Source organism: Pelobates fuscus, chromosome 1 (genome assembly GCF_036172605.1).
Source record: "Pelobates fuscus isolate aPelFus1 chromosome 1, aPelFus1.pri, whole genome shotgun sequence".
In the NCBI taxonomy this organism is placed as follows: Eukaryota; Metazoa; Chordata; class Amphibia; order Anura; family Pelobatidae; genus Pelobates; species Pelobates fuscus.
The window spans coordinates 282,725,393-282,747,720 of NC_086317.1; the positions used below are offsets into that span (position 1 = coordinate 282,725,393).

At 39.6% G+C, this 22,328-nt stretch overlaps 2 protein-coding genes across 6 annotated transcripts in view; one reads left to right on the top strand and one right to left on the bottom strand.

Moving 5' to 3' along the window:
- NF1 (neurofibromin 1) overlaps window positions 1-22,328 on the top strand; it is a 255,663-nt gene that overhangs the window by 176,922 nt on the left and 56,413 nt on the right. The gene's annotated exons all lie outside the window — the stretch shown is intronic.
- On the bottom strand, window positions 19,077-21,630 carry EVI2A (ecotropic viral integration site 2A). 2 transcript variants are annotated; one of them, XM_063444605.1, is made up of 2 exons: window positions 21,303-21,630; window positions 19,077-19,925 (listed from the first exon to the last, which is right to left on the bottom strand). In XM_063444605.1, exon 2 carries the CDS (start codon window positions 19,908-19,910, stop codon window positions 19,230-19,232), a length of 681 nt encoding a protein of 226 aa, XP_063300675.1. In that variant the 5' UTR covers window positions 19,911-19,925; window positions 21,303-21,630; the 3' UTR covers window positions 19,077-19,229. The 2 variants fall into 2 exon arrangements, with proteins under 2 accessions (XP_063300675.1, XP_063300674.1); XM_063444604.1 differs by lacking the exon at window positions 21,303-21,630 and adding an exon at window positions 20,156-20,422.

Sequence of the window (22,328 nt, forward strand, 5' to 3'; positions counted from 1 at the left end):
GTTTTTATAGTGATTTTTTTTTCTTCTCATTACAAGGGAGCCCTATTGATGTAGTCGGGGGAAAAAAGCACTATAATTTTTTTTTTAAATATTGTTTTTACATTAGAGTGCTCTTTTAAAGCAATTATTTTATTCAAAGGATGTTAGCCAGTTTTATGGTGGCAAGAGTAGGTTGTGAAACCTGTCCTTTGAATAACATTTAAACTTTCAGGGTTATTTACTAAAGTGAAAATTCCAAGTGAATTTCAAATTCAAAGCCAGTTTGGTTATTTCTGACTTAAATTTGAAATTCAATTTGAATACTCAATTTAGTAAATAACCCTGTTGGTTCATACTTGCAAAGAAATTGAAGGGACAACTTGAGTCTTGGGGAGTATATTCAAAAATAGTTTTGTATTCTTTCTAGAGAAATTAACAAGGTTGATCGAAATAAAACAAGAAATTTGAGAAGTCCGTAAAAGTTTTTTGTTTTTTAAACTATGGCAAACTTTTTTTTTTTTCTTTCTTTCTATTGCATTTCTTGCATTAAAAACTATAAGTTGATTAAGTCGTAATATTATAATTCTAATTTTCAATTATAAATATATAACAACTTGAGATACATATATTACATTAATATTGTTATAAAAGGACAAACAAATACAAGACAAACACAGGCAATATATATGTTATATATCATGATCTTCCACTCTTTAAATATATTTGACTATAGTACATATTACATGCAGTCTATTCCATCACTTCATGTAAATGTGGGAACCTAATTTTTATATTAATTGACTCTACATTTGCCTGATAGACGTACACAAAATTAGTTTAATATATGGATATAATTAACCAATATATATAATATAATTGCTTGTGCGCTGGGGTGCCTACATTGTAGAGATGAAGGTCGCTACAGCTATCTTTAGTGGTAATACTTTGACAATTTGATGGTCCAGATACAGACTACATTTCCTTTCTTACTTGCCCGGAAGGTTGATTTTACACTCCATAATATTCAAACCATCTAGACCAGATTTTATTATATTTCCCAATATTTCCATTATTAAAGTACACCGCCTTTTCTATTAGCCCTTGATGATTAATTTGGGTTATAATTTCGGCTGGAGGAGGAATTTCTACGCTCTTCCAGTATCTGGAAATACAGATCGTTGTTGCTATTAATATATGTATTAACAAGTACTTTTCAGAAATTCCTACACCAATAACATTTATATGGAAAAGGAACTTTTCAGGAGTCAGTTCTAATCACTTTATATCTGGGCCCTTAAGAAGCTGTAATACAAAAGTCTAGATAGAGTTCAAATTAGAACAGCCCCACCAAATATGTTTAAATGTTCCAATGTCCTTATTGCATCTCCAGCATTGGTTTGTGTAATAAGCTTTAAATTTACATCATCTAGTGGGAACTAGGTACCATCTATTAAGAATTTTATAGTAATTTTCCAATATGTTTGTACAATGTATTGATTTCCTAAGGTGATCCATGGCATCTGTGCATTTTTGATGGGAAAAGAAATAACCTAAATCTTCTTCCCACTTTATAATAATTTTTATTTTAACGTCTGGAATAGATTTGTTAATAATGTCTGATTTTAGAAGATTTTTTAGAACTTAACCCGTAGAGGATTATATCCAAAGGAGACTTGTCTATTAACTGCATTTTTTTTTTTTTTTTTTTAAAGAAATTTGCCATTCTTAAATATGTACATTTTTCATTATTGGGAAGGTCATACTTTTGTTGCAAATCAAAAAAAGAATTAGGAGATATATTAAAGGGACACTCCAGGCACCCAGACCACTTCTGCTCATTGGAGTGGTCTGGGTGCCAACTCCCACTACCCTTAACCCTGCAACTGTAATTATTGCAGTTTTTCATAAACTGCAATATTTACATTGCAGGGTTAACTCCACCTCTAGTGGCTGTCTATTAGACAGCCACTAGAGGTCACTTCCTTGTTTCTAGCACAGGTTTCCTGTGCTAGAGCGTCGCTGGACGTCCTCACGCTGTGTGAGGACCTCCAGCGTCGCTCTATTCCCCATAGGAAAGCATTGAAATTATTTTTCAATGCTTTCCTATGGGGAGACGTAATGCGCATGCGCGGCATTTCCGCGCATGCGCATTAGGTCTCCTCGGCCGGTGAGCGAGATTAGTCTCGCCCACCGGCCGACGTAATCACTAGGAGGAGCGTCGCGGAGGCGGAGACAGCGGCGAGGGACATCGCCGCTGTCCCAGGTAAGTGACTGAAGGGGTTTTCACCCCTTCAGTAACCGGGGATTGGTGGGTGGGAGGGAGAGGGACCCCCCAGTGCCAGAAAAACGGATCGTTTTTCTGGCACTGGAGTTTCCCTTTAAGTCTTATTTGACCAATTTTTACTATACCTTTTTCCAACCACTTGGTAAGGTTCAGATCTTTTATAAATAGTTTAATCGCTTCAAGTGGGGCTTTAAAAAATTTGGTTTTGAGCATGGAATCTTTTTTATAAGGTCAATTGATTTAAATATTTGAAAGATTATCGGATTATCTATTTCTAGGTTTTTAAACGATGTATTGTCCAACCACAAGAGGAGGAAATGATCTACCTTACCACTTTGCTCCCTCTCGATCTTATACCAAATTTACTCTCTAGATTTTATGTTTCCCCATTCTATGAAATGGGAAAACATAACTGCGTTGTGAATCCAATGAATGTTAGGGAAGGACATGTGTTGACAATATTCTCCTATTAATTCTTGCTTTTTTATCCGACCGTACAGAGGAATAGAATAACTTATCAAAGAGATTCAATATTTTATTTGGTACTCTTGTTGGGATTATATGAAAAAGATATTCTAGTTTGGGCACCAAGTAGGCTTTTATCATATTTAGTCTGCCCATCCAGGACATTACTGTATGCCCCCATTTTTTAATCTCATATTTCAAAACTTTAAGTAGTTTAAGATAGTTTCAATTTATCCAGGTTTCTAAATCAAAGTTAATTATAGTTCCAAGGTAGTTTGTTTGTGAATTCCAATTACATTTATATTTTAACTTAAGTAATTTTACTAAATCTTGGGTTAGATTTCAGTGTATTATTTGAGTTTTTTGTAAATTAATTTGTAATTAGATAAGCGGCTAAAATTATCTATGCATTCCATTACTGAAGGGATAGAAGTCTCTGGGTTAGTAAGGGTTAATATTATATTGTCTGCGAATAACGTTATTTTTTTTGCTCACTTTCTCCTATTAATATTCCTGACATGTTTTTAGATTTCCTGATTTATGCTGCGAGGGGTTCAATAGAAAGAAAGTACATCAGAAGGGCCAGAGGCCACCCCTGACGCGTAACGCTCCTAATGTCAAACCAATGGGAATTCAAGCCGTTTACATATACTTTTGCCTTACGATAGGTGTATAATGACATCGCTATATTTCTAAATGTACCTACAATTCCAAATGCTGTCAATGTTTCATCTAAAAATTGCTAGCTCACTTTGTTGAATGCCTTTTCGGCATTGACAGCAATAAAAACAGTTGGTAAATTATCCCTGTTGATCTTCAAATTTATGTTTGCAATTTTCCGAAGGTTATCCCCTCACGATCTTCCCCTTACAAACCCAGATTGATTGTTTCTTAATAATTCCGGGATGACTTTGTATAGTCTACTTGCTAGCATTTTAGATAGTATTTTTATGTCTTTGTTTATAAGGGAGATCCGGGCTGTAGTTGGTAACGAAATTTGTGTCTTTTGCAGGTTCAAGAATAGGCAATATTGTAGCGCTTAATAAGTCTGGAGCGATGTGCTTTGCTTTATTTATTTCAATATACGATTTATATAACATATAATAACAGGGGATATTATAGGTTTTAAATGTCTTCATCTGGGCCAGACTTTCCCATTTACTAGATTTTTTATTACGGTCTTAATATCTTTGATCGTAATATCATTATTTAATTCTATTAGTTTATCTGGCTTTATTAAAGGGAGAGTGACTTTATTAAAAAATGAATCAAACGCATGTTTAGTAAATTTGGTTCCTTACAAATTACACAAGGATGCGTAGTAATTTGCAAAGGCGTTCCCTATTTGTTGGGGAGAAAGGAGGATTTTTACCTTCTATAATTTATTTTTATTGATTATTCTCAGTTTTTTTTGGATAACTTCTCTGCTCTATTACTACTACTATACAATTTTTGTTTACAAGACCATCGAAGATTTATCTGTAGTTGAATTGTTTTAATTTGATTAGCTATTTCTTTGAACTTTTTTTTTTAATTTGTTCATTTTTAGCCAACTTTATGTATAAATCTGATAATTCAACTCCTTTTTTTATTTTTATTTTTTTAAATATATATATAGCTCTAGCTTCTAGTTGAATTAGGTTGCCTCTCATTACACATTTAAATATTGACGATAATGTTTCATTAGAAACGTTGCCTTTGTCATTCTATAAACGCCTTAGCTAGTGATTCTAGGCGGTCTCTGTTCTCTTTAAGTAAAGTTGTTTAATCTATTCTCCACTGATAGTTGGTTTCATAGCCAAATCAGTTTTAGTTTTGACTCCTATTGGAGCATGGTTAGACCATGTAATAGGACCTATATTTGAATTTGTGAAATTACTTAAATTTACTGAATCAGTCAAAAAAAAAATCTATTTGAGAATAGCTGTGATTAATTTTAGAATAAAAAAGTATAATCTTTTTCAGTAGGATGCTGGACTCACCATATATCGAAGAGATCATGTTAATTAAGGATATCTTGGAACCATTCTGCCTTTGTTTTATAGACTTCCTTTTACAAACTGTATCTGATTTTCTGTCCCATTTTTCATTTAATACAGTATTCCAGTCTCTCCCTATCAGGAGTATACCTTTTTTGATTTAATCAATCTTGCTACATTTTTGCGTGAACTCATTTGGAGCATATACATTTCCTAGAGTGTATATCCTATCATTTAAGTACATATTACTATCAAATATCTACTATTAGGATCTCTCTCTACAAATATCAATTGAAACTTGATTTTATTTGAACAGATAATGGCTATCCCTCTTTTTCCCTTTAAGTTTGCACATAAAACTGTTGGATATTTGGAAAATTTCCATTGATCCTGGGTATTGTCTTTCCAATGAGACTCTTGTATAAAACAAACATCTATATTGTCATCTATTAGTTTCTTGTATAATATACCTTTCTTTATGGAATTATTCAACCCGTGGGCATTTATAGATATTTTAATCAACCTTAATTATGATTTATTGTACGAGACTGCTCTGTATCCATCAAATTGTGAACACTCATCCTTTCTACACTTCCCCAGCGCAACAAGAAACCTTGTAATATATATCCATACATAATTACAAAAAAAACACATAACATATATACATAAAAGGAGTTCAATACTCCGCCTTCGATAGCAACCTATCTGGCAGTTGCCCTGAGATTCATACATACTCCTTTTCCAGGGGTACAGAAACGCTGGTGGAGATAATGATTAAATGTAACTTGAGGTGACTAATCTTTCAATTTACCAATATTTCTTACTATCGTTGATAGTTTCTGATAAGCAATACTATCAACTCTAGGGTTCAATATTAAATTGGTTGTATCTAATAGAGCTGTTATTAAAGGACCACTATAGGGCCAGGAAAACATACTTATTTTCCTGGCACTATAGAGGCTTTAAGGGGTGGAAGGGGTTAAATCTTACCTGTTTTCCTCCGCCGGGGAACTCTCCTCCTCCTTTTCGCCGTCATCGGCTGAATGCGCATGCACGGCAAGAGCCGCGCACGCATTCAGCCAGTCCATAGGAAAGCATTCTCAATGATTTCCTATGGACGCTGGCGCCTTCTCACTGTGAAAATCACAGTGAGAAGCACGGAAGCGTCTCTAGCGGCTGTCAATGAGACAGCCACTAGAGGCTGGATTAACCCATATGTAAACATAGCAGTTTCTCTGAAACTGCTATGTTTACAGCAGAAAGGGTTAAACCTAGATGGACCTGGCACCCAGACCACTTCATTAAGCTGAAGTGGTTTTATATATATATATATATATATATATATATATATATATATATGATATGCAATAAAGTGTGTTTCGCTAGATATATATATATATATATATATATATATATATCTAGCGAAACACACTTTATTGCATATCAGTATGGCCCAATAAGATTAGAATGCTTAACTATACAACTAATATACCAATATACCGATATACCAATGTCTTTAAGTCTGACTAAGTCTTTAATTGGATCATTTAGGGTAATATTTTGATCTTCAAATGATACTACCAACTTGGTCGGAAAACCCCATCTGTAGATTACATTTTTTGCTCTTAGTTTCTTGGTGATCTCTTTAAAGCAGTGGTAGTCAACCTTTTTCTAACTACCGCCCACTAATGCATCTTTTTGGTTAAAATAATTTCCTTACCGCCCACCAGTTTTCGCTCAAGTGCAGAATATTTTTTTCGAGAGGAGGGTGTTTTTTAAAAAAAAATAAATGTACGTACATTTATATTTTTATTTCCAATTAATGCATATTTATAATGTTTTTAACTTTATAAAGTTTAATGAGAAAACAATAAAGTTAATTGAAATTACCTTTACTAGTGATTAATGAGATCCTTGAGGTTGATGCTGCAAGACTAAATATTTGATATCTGGTTCGATTTTCGTAAGGAACAAACAAAGGTCTCCTCTTTCGGTGATATTCAGACGACTTCTCTGTTTGCGCATAATATGATTTCTCATCTGTGCGTCAGCTCCCCTCTTTTCCCTCCTCAATTCCCCTCCCCACCTTTTTTTTTTCCCTTTTTTTAACCTTCCTTATAGCAATGTCCAGTAGGAAGGTTGAGCTAGGTATCCCACTATAACAGACTGGCATACATACAGACATACAGACACACAAGCCATACATACAGACTGACTGGCACACATACAGACACACGACACATACATACAGACAGGCACACGTACAGACACACAACACATACATACAGACAGGCACACATACATACATACAGACACACACATACAAAGAAACACACAAGACATACATACAAAGACACATACACACATACAGACAGACACAAGAAACATATACATACAAAGACAAGACACACATATACAGACACACACACACACGACACATACAAAGACACACAGACAGACAGACTCACACAAGACATACAAAGACACATACACACACACACACACAAGACATACATACAAAGACGCACACACAAGACATACATACAAAGACGCACACACAAGACATACATACAAAGACGCACACACAAGACATACATACAAAGACGCACACACAAGACATACATACAAAGACAAGACACGACACACAAGACACATACATAAGACACATACACAAACAAACACACACATTATATTTAAGTCACCCTCCTGTTTCCTACCTTTAAGGTGCAGGAGGGTGACTTTCCCTGGGGTCCAGTGGTGGCTCAGGTGGATGGGAGTCATACTTCCCACTCTGACTCCCTCCTCCTGCGCGGGCTCCCTGTATGCTGGGAGGAGTGACCGGGGAATCACTTCCTCCCAGCAGAGATGATGTAATCACAGGGGGCCCGGTCATGCTGTTAAAGTGCCCAGAGCTGACCTGGCCCTCTCACAATCCACATCCATCTGGTGGCCACCCGATGGACCCCTCCAATTGCGGCCCTGGCAGTTTGCCGCCGGGGCCGCAAGTGGTGATGGCGGTACCCGGTCACAGGGGTACCGCCGGCGCCCGCCCGCCCGCTCACCCAATCTGTAAAAAAATTAGAAAATCCCTACCGCCCACTAGTGGGCGGTAGTGACCAGGTTGACGACCCATGCTTTAAAGCTTTCTCGTTTTTGCCCTGTAGCTTGAGAGAGATCAAGGAAAACCGTAATGCCTTCAAATTTTTGATTTTTTTTTTTTAAATCCGGTTTCATTTGCATCTGTTTTCTCAAAAGGTCTATAACAATTCCGTTTGTAAATCTAACCATTAGATCTCTCGGTCTAGAGTCATCTGAATTAGTTGTTCTATATATTCGGTGACATCTTTCTAATGGGGATAGGACCAGTTTTTGTGGGTCAATGTATTGAGATATAAGTTCAATAACATATTCCTCCATTTTAGGTTGTTTTATATTTTCGGAGATTCCTTTGAGTCTAAGGTTGTTACGACGAGATCGGTCTTCAATCTCGACAAATCTAGTTTCTAATTCTTTTAATTTATTATCAAGGACATTATTTTGTGTTTGGAGCAGGGACATCTCCTCTCTAGCTTTAACAATTTCTCTATTTTGAGCCTCAATTTTTGTGTTTAAAGCAGAGATCTCCTTGATTAAATCAGTCACATTCTGTTTAGAATATTGTTTTATTTTTGTATACAATTCCTTCATTATTGTTGTTAAGCTTTGTTTGGTAATTACTTCACGGTCTGGGGCTGTTGGATTATCGTCAGGGCTTACCGAGCAGGATCCTTCTCTATGAGTAGGTGAGAGAGATCTCCTTTGTGCCACTGATTTATTAATGTCTGACTTGGGTGAGTAGTAGACATTGGTTTAGATTAAAGGACCACTATAGGCACCCAGACCACTTCAGCTCAATGAAGTGGTCTGGGTGCCAGGTCCATCTGGGGTTAGCACTGCCTGCTGTAAACATAGTAGTTTCAGAGAAACTGCTATGTTTACCTATGGGTTAATCCTGCCTCTAGTGACTGTCTCATTGACAGCCACTAGAGGTGCTTCCGCGCTTCTCATTGTGATTTTCAGTGAGAAGACGCCAGCATCCATATGAAAGCATTGAGAATGCTTTCCTATGGACTGACTGATTGCGTGCGTGGCTCTTGCCGAAGAGGAAGGAGAGTCCCCGGCGCTGGAGAAAGGTAAGTGTTTAACCCCTTCCTCAAGCTAGAGCCCAGCGGGAGGGGGGCTATGAGGGCGAGGGGGGGACCTAAAGACCATATAGTGCCAGGAAAACAAGTTTGTTTTCCTGCCACTATAGTGGTACTTTAAGTAGTAATTTTAAAGACTTTCTTTATTTTAAAAGAACCTTTTCAGTGTTTCGAAGTTAATTGTATCAGAGCTGTATGCCCTTACCACCATTTAAATACCAAACTTCAAAATATATTTTATTTATTAATAAAATATTTTGCCAGGATGGATACATTGAGATTTCTCTCGTTTTCAAGTATGTCCTGGGTCCACAAAACATTGCATTGTTACAGTAGGATACAATATTACAAAAATACAAAAACCAAACTCTATATATATATATATATATATATATATATATATATATATATATATATATATATATATACACATGTATATATATACATATATATATACACATGTATATATATATACACACACACACACAACAATGTCCAAAAGCTTGCACTCCAGTTTAGTTACCAATGTATAGCCCGGTGCTTGTCGGCAATAATAATATATATAGCGATATGAAAAGCACTCCAAGGGCTTCATGTAAGGTGAAAAATAAACTTAGCTTCATTCTGCAACAACCAAAAGTGATCAACGTTTCAGTCCTATGTGAGGACTTTCATCAGGATCGAAAGTCCTGACATAGGACTGAAACGTCGATCACTTTTGGTTGTTGCAGAATAAAGCTAAGTTTATTTTTCACCTTACATGAAGTCCTTGGAGTGCTTTTCATATCGACACACACTCACTCTCACTCACTCTCACTCACTCTCACTCACTCTCACTCACTCTCACTCACTCACACTCACTCTCACTCACTCTCACTCACTCTCACTCACTCACTCACTCACACTCACTCACACTCACACACTCTCACTCACACACTCTCACTCACACACTCTCACTCACACACTCACTCTCACACACTCACTCTCACACACTCACTCTCACACACTCACTCTCACACACTCACTCTCACTCACTCACTCTCACTCACTCACACACTCACACACTCACACACACACTCACACACTCACTCACACACTCACTCACACACTCACACACTCACTCACTCACACACACACACTCACACACACTCAAAAGATTTTAGATTGAATGAAGATTTGACAGGTCCCTGAGGTTATTCCATGATTGCGGTTCTCTGTAGGAAAAAAAGGATCGAGCCACTTTATTTTTGTATTGCGGAATGCTAAATATCCTGCTAGTACTGGTTCGGAGGTTATAGGAGGAGGAGAGCATTTCACTCAGGTAGGGTGGGAGCTTCCCAGAAATGCTCTTATGCACAAGGCTGGAAAGATGAAGAGTGCATCGGGATTCCAGCGACAGCCAGTTTAGCTCTTTTAACATGTCACAATGGTGGGTAAAGAAATTACATTCTAGTACAAAGCGGCAGAACAAATTATATAACATATTACGTTTTTTAAGGTTTGCAGTGCAGGTTCATACACTACATCCCCATAATCAATTATCTGTTTCCTTACTGTAGAGCTTAGGCAAGATTTGTTTCTGTACAGGGCACCTAGTTTTGGGTAAAGTTTTGAAGATATTTTTTTCAGTGTGAAGGCCAAAGGATAGATTGGTGTCTAGCAACATACCCAGATCATAGGCGTGCGCAGCCTGTTGCATTAGGGTGTGCACCCTAAAGCACAAACACACACGCCGCGTGTATATGTATTTTTATATACACATACACATACACATACATATACATACATACATACACACACACACATATATACATATATATATATATATACACAAATACAAATATACGTAGGTGCAGTGTGTGTGATTGTGAGCGGTGCAGTGTGTGTGTGATTGTGAGCGGTGCAGTGTGTGTGTGATTGTGAGTGGTGCAGCGTGTAAGGGGTGCAGTGTGTGTGATTGCGAGGGGTACAGTGTATGTAATTGTAAGGGGTACAGTTTGTGTAATTGTGAGGGATTCAGTGTGTGTGGGGTACAATGTGTATGATTGTGAGGGGTGCACTGTGTGGGCGACAGGGGTTAGGAGGGGCAGCGACAGGGGTTGGGGGGGTAGAGGGACAGGAGGTAGGGGGGTGAAGGGGCAGTGACAGGCGGTAGCAGGGGTAGACGGTTAGTGACAGGGGTTAGGGGGGTAGAAGGGTAGTGACAGGGGTTAGGGGGGTAGAGGGGTAGTGACAGGGGTTAGGGGGGTAGTGACAGGAGTTAGGGGGTAGAGGGGCAGTGACAGGGGGTGGGGGGGAGTGGAGAGGCAGTGACAGGGGTTGGGGGGGTGGAGAGGCAGTGACATGGGTTAGAGGGGCAGTGACAGGGGTTAGGGGGTAGTGACAGGGTTTAGAGGGGTAGTGACAGGGGTTAGGAGGGTAGAGGGGTAGTGACAGGGGGTGGGTGAGTGGAGGGGCAGTAACAGGAGTTAAGGGGGGGTGGAGAGGCAGTGACATGGGTTAGGGGGGCAAAGGGGCAGTGACAGGGGTTAGGGGGGGTAGAGTGGTAGTGACAGGGGTTGGGGGGGTAGTGACAGGGGTTGGGGGGGTAGTGACAGGGGTTAAGGGGGTAGTGACAGGGGTTAGGGGGTTAGAGGGGTAGTGACAGGGGTTAGGGGGGTAGTGACAGGGGTTAGGGGGTTAGAGGGGTAGTGACAGGGGTTAGGGGGGTAGTAACAGGAGTTAGCGCGTAGTGACGGGTTAGGGGGGTAGAGGTGTAGTGACAGGGGTTATGGGAGTAGTGACAGGGGGTAGAGGGGTAGTGACAGGGGTTAGGTGGTAGTGACAGGGTTTAGGGGAGTAGTGACAGGGGTTAGAGGGCTAGTGACAGGGGTTAGGGGGGTAGTGACAGGGGTTAGAGGGGTAGTGGCAGGGGTTAGAGGGGTAGTGACAGGGGTTAGAGGGGTAGTGACAGGGGTTAGAGGGGTAGTGACAGGGGTTAGGGGGTTAATGACAGGGGTTAGGGGGTAGTGACAGGGGTTAGGGGGTAGTGACAGGGGTTAGGGGGGTAGTGACAGGGGTTAGAGGGGTAGTGACAGGGGTTAGAGGGGTAGTGCCAGGGGTTAGAGGGGTAGTGCCAGGGGTTAGGGGGGTAGTGGCAGGGGTTAGAGGGGTAGTGGCAGGGGTTAGAGGGGTAGTGACAGGGGTTAGAGGGGTAGTGACAGGGGTTAGAGGGGTAGTGACAGGGGTTAGGGGGTTAGAGGGCTAGGGACAGGGGTTAGGGGGGTATGGGTGCAGAGGCAGGGTGGGGGGGCAGTGAGTGACAGGGGGCAGAGGGGGGTTTAAATACCTGCCCTGGTGGTCCAGTGGGCGCCCTCTCTCTTCAGTCTGCAGCTCCGCCGGGAGTGAGCTGCAGACCACATGGTGAGTCTCGCGATCTCCAGTCAAGGCGTTGCCGCGGCAATGCTCTGACAGGCTGGAGATCGCGAGACACCTCAGTCTGCAGCTCACTCCCGGCGGAGCTGCAGACTGAGGATTAGGGCAGACGGACAGGAGGGGCCTCGCACCCGGCGGCATTGTGGGCAAGCCGCCGGGCCCCCTCCTGTGTCGGGTCCTCGGTCATAGACCGAGGACCCGACATGTTAGTCTGCCCAGAGGTAGTGCAGCACGGGGGTGTGATTAGGGTGTGCCCAGGCACACCCGGCACACCCCGTGCGCACGCCTATGACCCAGATAGTTAAAAGAACAGACTGCTGTCAGTGTGCTATTTGAATTTGTTCTGATGCACAGTTGTTGATTTTGTAGTTTACGTAATTTAGGTACAGTTCCAAAGATCATTGTAACAGTTTTGTCAGTGTTTTGGAAGAGTTTATCAGCTGTCGACTTTTCTACCTCTGTGAATTGTGTACAGTTGAGGATTTGCAGACATTGGACAGATTATTTATAAATAATGTGAATAGCAGGGGGCCGAGTATGGAGCCTTGGGGAACACCACATGTGACTGGAAGAGGGGGGTGGGGAGCGCGCTATCAGAAATGGCCACATATTGCAATCGGTCTGAAACATACAAGACAGGCACAGGTCTAAAATTGAATTTCTCTATACGAGGAGTTTGAAGATTTGGCAGGGCCTGATCTTTATTTGTGGTCTGAAAATGAGAGCCATTTGTTATCTTAGCAACCAGGGTTGTAGCACATCCAACAAAATAATTCATAAAGGCATTTACTACATCTAGGGGGTGTTGCAGTGTTTGGTTGTCCATTTTGACAGTGGAGGGTTGGGAGTGGATTGTTGGGGTGTGCATGCTATCTATGATTTTCCAGAAGTTTCTTGGGTTTAATTGGTTGTTCAAATTTTCATTGAAATATTGGGCCTTTGCCGTTTTTGTTTGTTTTGTGCATGCATTTCCACATTGTCTGTAAGTACAGTGATCGTTCATGGAGCCAGTACATTTGAACTTTGACCACATCGAGTCTCTGGTATGTTTGAATGCGGTCTGCTGTAACCCAGGGCGGGTGTGTTCCTTTTAGTTGCACTTTACGCAGAGGTGCATGCAAATTCCAAACAAGCAAGAGCTCAGACTGAAAAAATGCAATTGCAGACTCTAGATCCGGTATAAGACCTAATCTGTCCCATGGTATGTTCTTGAGATCACTTAAAAAGAATTCAAGATTAAATTTTTGAAAGACCTGGTAATTATAATCTTTGTAGGCGATTTAGTGGCCTTTATTTTGCATATGCAGTACACTGGACTGTGATCCCTGAAACTGTTAGGGAGAAAACCCACCTCCTGCATTTGGTCAGGACAACTGGAGAGAATCCAATATAGCAAGGTATGGTTCTGGCTTTTAATATTTGTGAGAGTTCGGGAGGAAATAAATTGTGTTGGCAGCAAAGTCTTAAACAGCGTACATTATTTATGTTTAGGATTCAGCCAATCAATATTAAAATGTCCAAAAAACAACAGGTCACTTTTTTGGTTTTGAGCTACAGTTAAACTTAGTAGTTGGGCTATGTCAGAAAGGGAGTGCACCGGAGAGCTAGGTGGGCGGTAGATTCCAGCAACAATGATCATTTTACTGAAAGGGATCTCAATTGTGCCAGAAAGGAAATCAAAGGCAGAAGGAGAGTTATATTTTTTTTTTTTTTTTTTTTTAAAGGAGTACATTTTATGGACCTATCAACATAAATAACAATGCCTCCTCCTCTCTTTGCTCTGTCCTTTCTAAACTTGAATAACCCTGTATTGCAATGGCGGAGTCTGGTATTTTAGTCGTTAACCATGATTTTGAGAGCACAATGATTTTTGGTATGTAATGGGAACACCAGGTTTGTAGTGCATCCAGTTTAGGGAGCAAGCTGCGGGTGTTTCAGTGCACAAAAGAGGCCTTTTTTTAATGGGGAAATTAGGACTAGAATTATCTGGGGGACCAGGGTTAGAGTCCACATCATTTGCAAGGGCAAGTAACATAAGGAATAGGAATTTGGATATAATTTTTGTTTGGCCATATAGTGAATATGATACTTTATAATTTTGTGAGGTGGGAGCAGGAGGGCTAATTTTTTATAACTCTCCACCAGCACTTAAAAGATAAGTTACAGCAACAGAGCAGGCCATTGTGTATGATAATTTGTTTTCCAGTTTGAGGTGTGTGCTTATAGCGGTAGTGATGTGAACAAAATTGGAGTGAGAAAAATGTTAAGAATAACAGTATGGTCATATTTGGATTCATGTTACTGGTATGGGGTGTATAGATGAAAACGAAACACAAATGGTGAAAAATAACAAAAATAAAAGTATATAATATTGGTGTGTGATATATAAATGATCTCTGCCTGTTGTCACTTGATCAACTTTGACTTCCTACGAGCAATTCTGACCCCCTTTGAACTAGGTAGGTACTTCCATTGTGACAGTTTTTTTTGTTTTTTTTTAAACCCGCGGACGTATCGCGGACGTATCGTCTATGTCCGAAAAAAAAAAAAAAAGGGTCCTTAATGACCACGGACGTACCTGATATGTCCGTGGGGATTTAGAGCGCTGGAAGCGATCATCGCTTCCCGCAGCTCTAATGGTATTGCAGCGATGCTGCGATACCCCCCTCACTGCCCGTGGCCCCCGGAGAACACCGGGTGATTGCTCCCCCCAGAGCGATCACTTCCGGGTTGCTCCACATGGAGCCCGGCAGTGAAACTGAGCATCAGAAGCCATCAGGCAGGCTTCCGATGCTCTGCTTGTACTAAGTGCCTCGATGGATAAATATAAAAAAGAAATTTCAATTTTTTTTAATTTTTTTATTTTTTAACAAAAATTTAAAGGACCACTCTAGTGCCAGGAAAACATACTCGTTTTCCTGGCACTAGAGTGCCCTGAGGGTGCCCCCACCCTCAGGGACCCACTCCCGCCGGGCTCTGGGGGGGAGGAAGGGGTTAAACTTACCTCTTTCTCCAGCGCCAGGCGGGGAGCTCTACTCCTCCTCTCCTTCTTCCTTGCGACGTCATCGGCTGAATGCGCATGCGCGGCAGGAGCCGCGCTTGCATTCAGCCGGTCGCATAGGAAAGCATTTACAATGCTTTCCTATGGACGCTTGCGTGCTCTCACTGTGATTTTCACAGTGAGAAGCACGCAAGCGCCTCTAGCGGCTGTCAATGAGACAGCCACTAGAGGTTTTGGAGGCTGGATTAACCCTCAGTATAAACATAGCAGTTTCTCTGAAACTGCTATGTTTATAAAAAAAAGGGTTAATCCTAGAGGGACCTGGCACCCAGACCACCTCATTAAGCTGAAGTGGTCTGGGTGCCTAGAGTGGTCCTTTAACCTTTACCCCCCCCCATGTACTTACCGATCGCCGCCGTTTCCCCGCCAGTGATTGGTCTTCTTCTTAGGTGGGACTGTCTGGGCTTAGCCCATTCAGTCCTCCCTCTCCAAGTTAGGACCCCAGGGGCCATGTGACCGCTCTAAAAGGTGTCCACAGAGCTGCCAGCAGGGGGACTGCCTGAACTGAGTTAATAAATTAAAAAATATATATCTATATATAATTTGTATATATATCTTGTATATAACATCATACTAAGTGTATTTTTTTTGTTAATCTATATATATTTATTTAAAAATACACTTAGAGTAAAATTACACGTGTATTTATATAATTATATACATTGTGTATGTATATATTGTAAAAAATTAATAATTAAAAATAAACTGTAAAAAGAATTTAAAAAATATATATATGTAATTTTATTCTAACACCATTTTGAGATATATATATATATATATATATATATATATATATATCTATATATATATATAGATATCTATATATAGATATCTATAGATATATAGATATATATATATATATATATATATATATATACACCAAAATATATCAATATATATAATTTCATTCTAAGTGTATTTTGATATAGATAGAGATATATATATATATATTCAAAATAGTGTTAGAATAAAATTACACGTGTGTGTGTGTGTGTGTGTGTATATATATATATATATATAATAACTATGTATATATATATATATATATATATATATATATATATATATATATATATATATATATATATATATATATATATATATAATAACTATGTATATCCCCTTAAAGGGAAACTCCAGTGCCAGGAAAACAATCAGTTTTCCTGGCACTGGAGGGTCCCTCTCCCTCCCACCCACCAATCCCCAGTTAATGAAGGGGTGAAAACCCCTTCAGTCAGTTACCTGAGGCAGCGGCGATGTCCCTCGTCGCTGTCTCCTCCTTCGCGCCGCTCCTCTCTCTGATTCCGTCGGCCGGCGGGCGAGACTGATCCCGCCCACCGGCCGAGGAGACCTAATGCGCATGCGCGGCAATGCCGGGCATGCGCATTAGCGCTCCCCATAGGAAAGCATTGAAAACAAATTTCAATGTTTTCCTATGGGGAAATGAGCGACGCTGGAGGTCCTCACACAGCGTGAGGACGTCCAGCGACGCTCTAGCAAGGAAAATCCTTGCTAAAAATCAGGAAGTGACCTCTAGTGGCTGTCTAGTAGACAGCCACTAGAGGTGGAGTTAACCCTGCAAGGTGTAATTATTGCAGTTTATAAAAAACTGCAATAATTACACTTGCAGGGTTAGGAGTAGTTGGAGTTGGCACCCAGACCACTCCAATGAGCAGAAGTGGTCTGGGTGCCTGGAGTGTCCCTTTAACGACCGTGGACGTACTATGTACGTCCGACAAAAAAACTGTTGGTAAGGAACGCAAACGTACCTAATAGAAGCTCTGGACCGGCGATCACGGTAGGAGGGGACTGCCGGAAACCTCAGCAGACCCCTGCAGCCGCTCCGACCCTCCAGGGCCATGTGATCACCATGATCACATCGCTGCAATAGTAGTCTAGGAGCTGCCAGTAGGGGAACTGTTAGGGAAAAAAATAGTAAATAAAATAAATATATTATACATATATGTGTATAATATATTAGAAAATGATTTAATTATTTTAGAATATATAATGCATATATATGATTTCATTATAAGTGTACTTTGAGATATATACATATATATCTCAAAATACACTTAAAATGAAATCATATATATGCATTATATATGTATATTAGAAAATGCTTTAATTATATTATAAATATGTAGGAAAGATGTGTGTGTGTGTGTACAAATATATAATACACAAACGTATTATATATATGTATATTGCTAAAATAAAATATTGTGTGAAAACTGTTCTTCAGCTCAACTGTGTAGGATGTATTTGGATTTGAACACAGTAATGCAAGACCTAGATCTGGTATTTGATATGTTAAACTTCACTAATGACACCAGATATTTGGGGATATACATCCGTATAGTTTATGTAGATTGAGTGTATACTAGGTCCTAATAGGAAATGATCCTTCGTCTTAAAACCTTTTATAAATAAAAGTGGTTCCTAAACCCAGGCCCATTTTATTTTAGTGTATGTAATATTTGAGGCCATAGGCAAATAGCCCCAATAAACTTTTTGTGACACGCTCCTCCCACGTACGTTTGCCACGATCTCCTGCAGGAGCATGGAAGCGGGCCTCCTGCCCACCCACTCAGGTTTGGGAGTTGCCCAGCCACCATTAATAGCTTTCCCTCGGTGCCCCTGGTTCTGCACTTTCCCTTCATTCAAATAAAACCAAACGCTTGCTCCCTGGCGGCCGTTCGCATGAACCAAACCCACGAATAGTCCTCAGCGGTACTTAACCGCGACCACTTTGGAACTAATTTCGGCATGAGGACTTTGTGGGTTGCCGCCCATCTCAGCAAGACTTAGCCGCGAAGGTTATGGAATAGTTTTCAGCATGAGATGACCTTTCGGTTCCTAGACAACTTGCTCTGGGGTTTTGAACCACTTTGAAATCCGCCAGGAGAGCACTTTTTAGAGGGAAGGTGCCAGAGACTAAGGGGGACACACTGCCTGAAAGCCAGGTAAAGCATCCCATATTGCGGCTGCAGGAGCTCCGGAGAGTTGACCGGCAAAAGCACCAAACGGAACTATTTTGGGCATAGGACCACGTGTGCAGCTGGACATAACTTTAACACGGTGGCTTTACCTTACACTGCATGGATCTAAGCGCTATTTGGAGAACTTGGGCGCTAAGATCAGGGATGTATTATTTGTGGGGTTATTTTATGCTATAATGATGTTTTGGAGTATTTTTACGTTTTGTGTTTGCCTCTTGTTCCTGGGAGATAATTAGCTTGCCAGTCTTTAACACAATTATCTCCCAGGCCCAGAGATTCCTGGGAGGGGCTTGTGTTGAATACAGTGGACACCCCCTGCTGGGGTTTGTGCATAAAAGGCCAAGTTTGGCTCATTAAATCTGTTTTACTCCCAGAACTATGTGTCTTCTAGTTACTGGGAGGGGGAAGGGCAATGTTTAGCACAGTGTTCCAGCTAGTGGAGGGTTCAGCAGGGAAAGTCCTTGTAAGGACTACAGCTCCCAGGACTCTTCCGTCCAGTCCCTGAGAGGGAGTAGAGCTAGTCCCCTATCCTGTTCCAGGGTGGAGAGGCTCCAGGAGGACCCCAGTCCAGCCACATCAAATGGGGCAGAAGCACTGAGATTTTCCCCTGTTGCAGCTAGGAAGAAAAAAAATAAATGAATGACATGATCTTCTGTTTCATATAAAATATATTTATAGTTTAACTTTTCAAGATTATTATATAACCAAAGGTTTTTCCATCTTTGCTGAAATGTACAAACATTTGTGTTTCAAAAATATAAAATGATAGTTCATGATTCAACAAAAACACAGAAATTGTGCAAATAAAAATGTTCATCTTTTAACTTACAGGACCTAAGATCACCTATACAAAATGTGTCAATATTATATTTCCACAATAATGTTCGCTGGATTTTTGTGATCTTTTTCCAGTGTTGAGATTTTTCCTTCTGTAAAATATTTAGAATCATCTACTTTTGAAGATTGCATGAGCTGGTGCTTCTCTTCTGCATTATTTGTATCACCCAATGAAATCTCATCCATGCTGTGATTAGCTGCTTGTGTTTTCTTCTGCCAGGTGTCCATTGTTGTTGGCCACAAGATACTAGAAGCACTCAAAAAATCACCATTGCTCCGTGCCTGACGTTTTGATGTTGCCAACTTATTTTTAAGTCTTGCCACTTTGTTGGCCAGTATAACCAAGCAAATTATTAAAATGGCACATATAAGGACCAGGACTGCTATTATAATAATGCAAATCATTATTCCCTGTTTATATTTGTCTGTGCTACAGCTGAACATGTCATTGCTCAAGGTGTGTGTTTTACTGCTTATAACTTCTTTAGTTGATGATCTTTGGTCTTTTGTTGTAATTGGTAGAGTTTCTTGTAATTTTACTGGTATACTTGTAGTAAAGTCATTATTTCCAAGCAGACTGGTTGTTGTGTAATTGCTGCTGCTGAATAATTCAGTGTTTGTTTGCGCATGGCTGGTGAACAACATCGCTGCTACTGCCATTACAATGAAATGCAGCTGGCATTGCGTCATCCTCATAGTTGGTATCATGGGATCCCTTGAAATCTGGGAAGAAGGCAGGCATGAATTGAAAGACAATAAATGTTGCAGCAGTCAAAATGACAATATTCTGATAATATAAGGGACACAACATACCTGTCAGTTTGTTGATGGTTTGTGGACAGAGAAAAGAATATACACTATACTTGAATTTTAGAGCCTAACCTTCCAGACTATCATTACTTATTGACACCCAGTAGACTTTTGCCTAAGAAAACATATATTCAATGACCCACCTTATGTAATGTATTTTCTCCTTTAATTACATTCTAAAAGGAGTGTATTTGTGCTTCTTAGTTTTCATTTTTCAGACAACCTCCCTATGTCATATACATTCTTATATTCAGTCTCATTCTTATCATTCAATATTTGAATAGGATTTGTTCTTTAGAGCTGACCTCTTCTGTGTTGTTACACATATGTCTGTGAATCATCACAAATGGGACAGTGAGTCATTCCTAAAGTTTCTGCTACAGTGTTAACTTCTGCTTTCAGTACTCAAATGATTTGTGATATATATATATATATATATATCTATATATGTATGTGTGTGTATATATATATATATATATATATATATATATATATATATATATATATATATATATATTAGATCAGTGTATAACTATGATAGAGAGAGATATAAGATAGATATATAAATGGTGTGTGTGGAAACTATATATATATATATATATATGTGTGTGTGTATATGTATATACATGTAAAAATAACTTTTAGAAATATAAAACATTCGAACATAAAGGTACTGTGTTTAGCCCAAATACCTGAGTACAGTCCTGTAGCTATATGTTCAGAATGTAAAAGAAAATGGGAACACTCGCTGATGTTTTGGTTATTTCCTACTTTACCTCATACATATTTTTTCCCCAAGATACAAACACATATACACTCTCTCCGGTGCTCTGTCAAAGGAGCACTTTCTGTGCTTAAATATTGTTTTTTTCCAACGTTGTTATACTATAGACTTTCCCTTTTGTTTTGGGCCTTTATGAAGAATTATAGAATATGTACTGATCTGAAACCATGAGGGTTCAGTAACTGAACATTTACATTTATCCTTTTGAGTAATTGTCATGAAAGCCTGTCCTGTTGGTACGGTGAACAGGGAAAATTAAAAATCAAAACAACCTCCTTTCTTGCTACTTTAGAAGTAAATTTCTCCTTTGCGCTTATTAAAATCTCACTCACTGTTTATGTTCAGTTTCCTTATAAGTAATTGAGCAGCCGTTAAGAGTATGTGCTGGTTTTCATGCCGTTAATAAAAGATAAAAGTTCAGCATTGCTCCACAGAGATTTTTTATTAAATATAACCACTATCCTTCTCCCCTGATCATACGTTTTTAAAGGTGATCTGTCACTTACCTTTAGAATGTTTATTTGAAGTCCTTGTGTACTTTTTGCTAATTCAAGTAGTTTTTTGTATTCAGATAACGACACTTCTGGTGTGTGTTCTCAGGAAATGTTTGTGTTGAGCATCGGAATAACACAAGATTCTCTTGCTGCTGTTTCCTTGACACGAACCTCTGAACACAAAACCACAGAGATGACACATTTCCTATTTATTCTTGCTCAGGCACTGCGGCTTTAGCCTCCATTTACCATCACAAAGAAGCAGAGAACCTGCCTTGGGTTATAAGTATTGCTTGTTTTTGTGATGCAATCTTGGCTTCGACTGCTGGCAGAGTTTACTGAGCAAAGTTCTTCCCTTTTTATCCTTGTTGTATATACAAAGGGTGTAGGCCTGGTGAGACGGCAATGAGTGTACATGTGTCAGCAATTACTAGATAACATTGATCCGCAGGTAAATTAAATTTCTGTTTATCTTTCTGTTTATCGGCAGACGTACCTGATAATGCTGTCAGTGATGTAATGTCCTGCTTTGTGTTGTAAAGAGGTGTTTAAAGAAACCATTTTATAATGATTAACTTTCTTTTAAACTTAAATATTACATGAAGAGGATTACACTTTTTTCCCTCCCCCTTTACTCATGAAAGTCCACTCATATCTGCTTCATACTATATTGAGGTAAATGGTACAACGCCTTTGCGTGATTAGAATGTCATCTCTGTAAAGAGGCTGTGAAATGTTTAGAGCTATGCTGAGATTCAGAGAGCTGTTAACAAACGCTGTAATTTTTCACATTGTTACACGAGGGACATCAGTAGTATAAGAAGACAGTTTAGAATTGTAGACATTGATTAAGCTGACAATATGAAAACATACCTGCCAAGTGTCACCATTTAGGAGGGACAGTCTTTATTTATTTTTTTTGCCAATCTTTATTTTGGTTTACAGATTACAGGTGCCGTAATACGCCAATGTACATAACATCAGTAACGAGAGAGGTTAGTGCGATTATACAATGCGCACGTCAACCATCAAATAAGC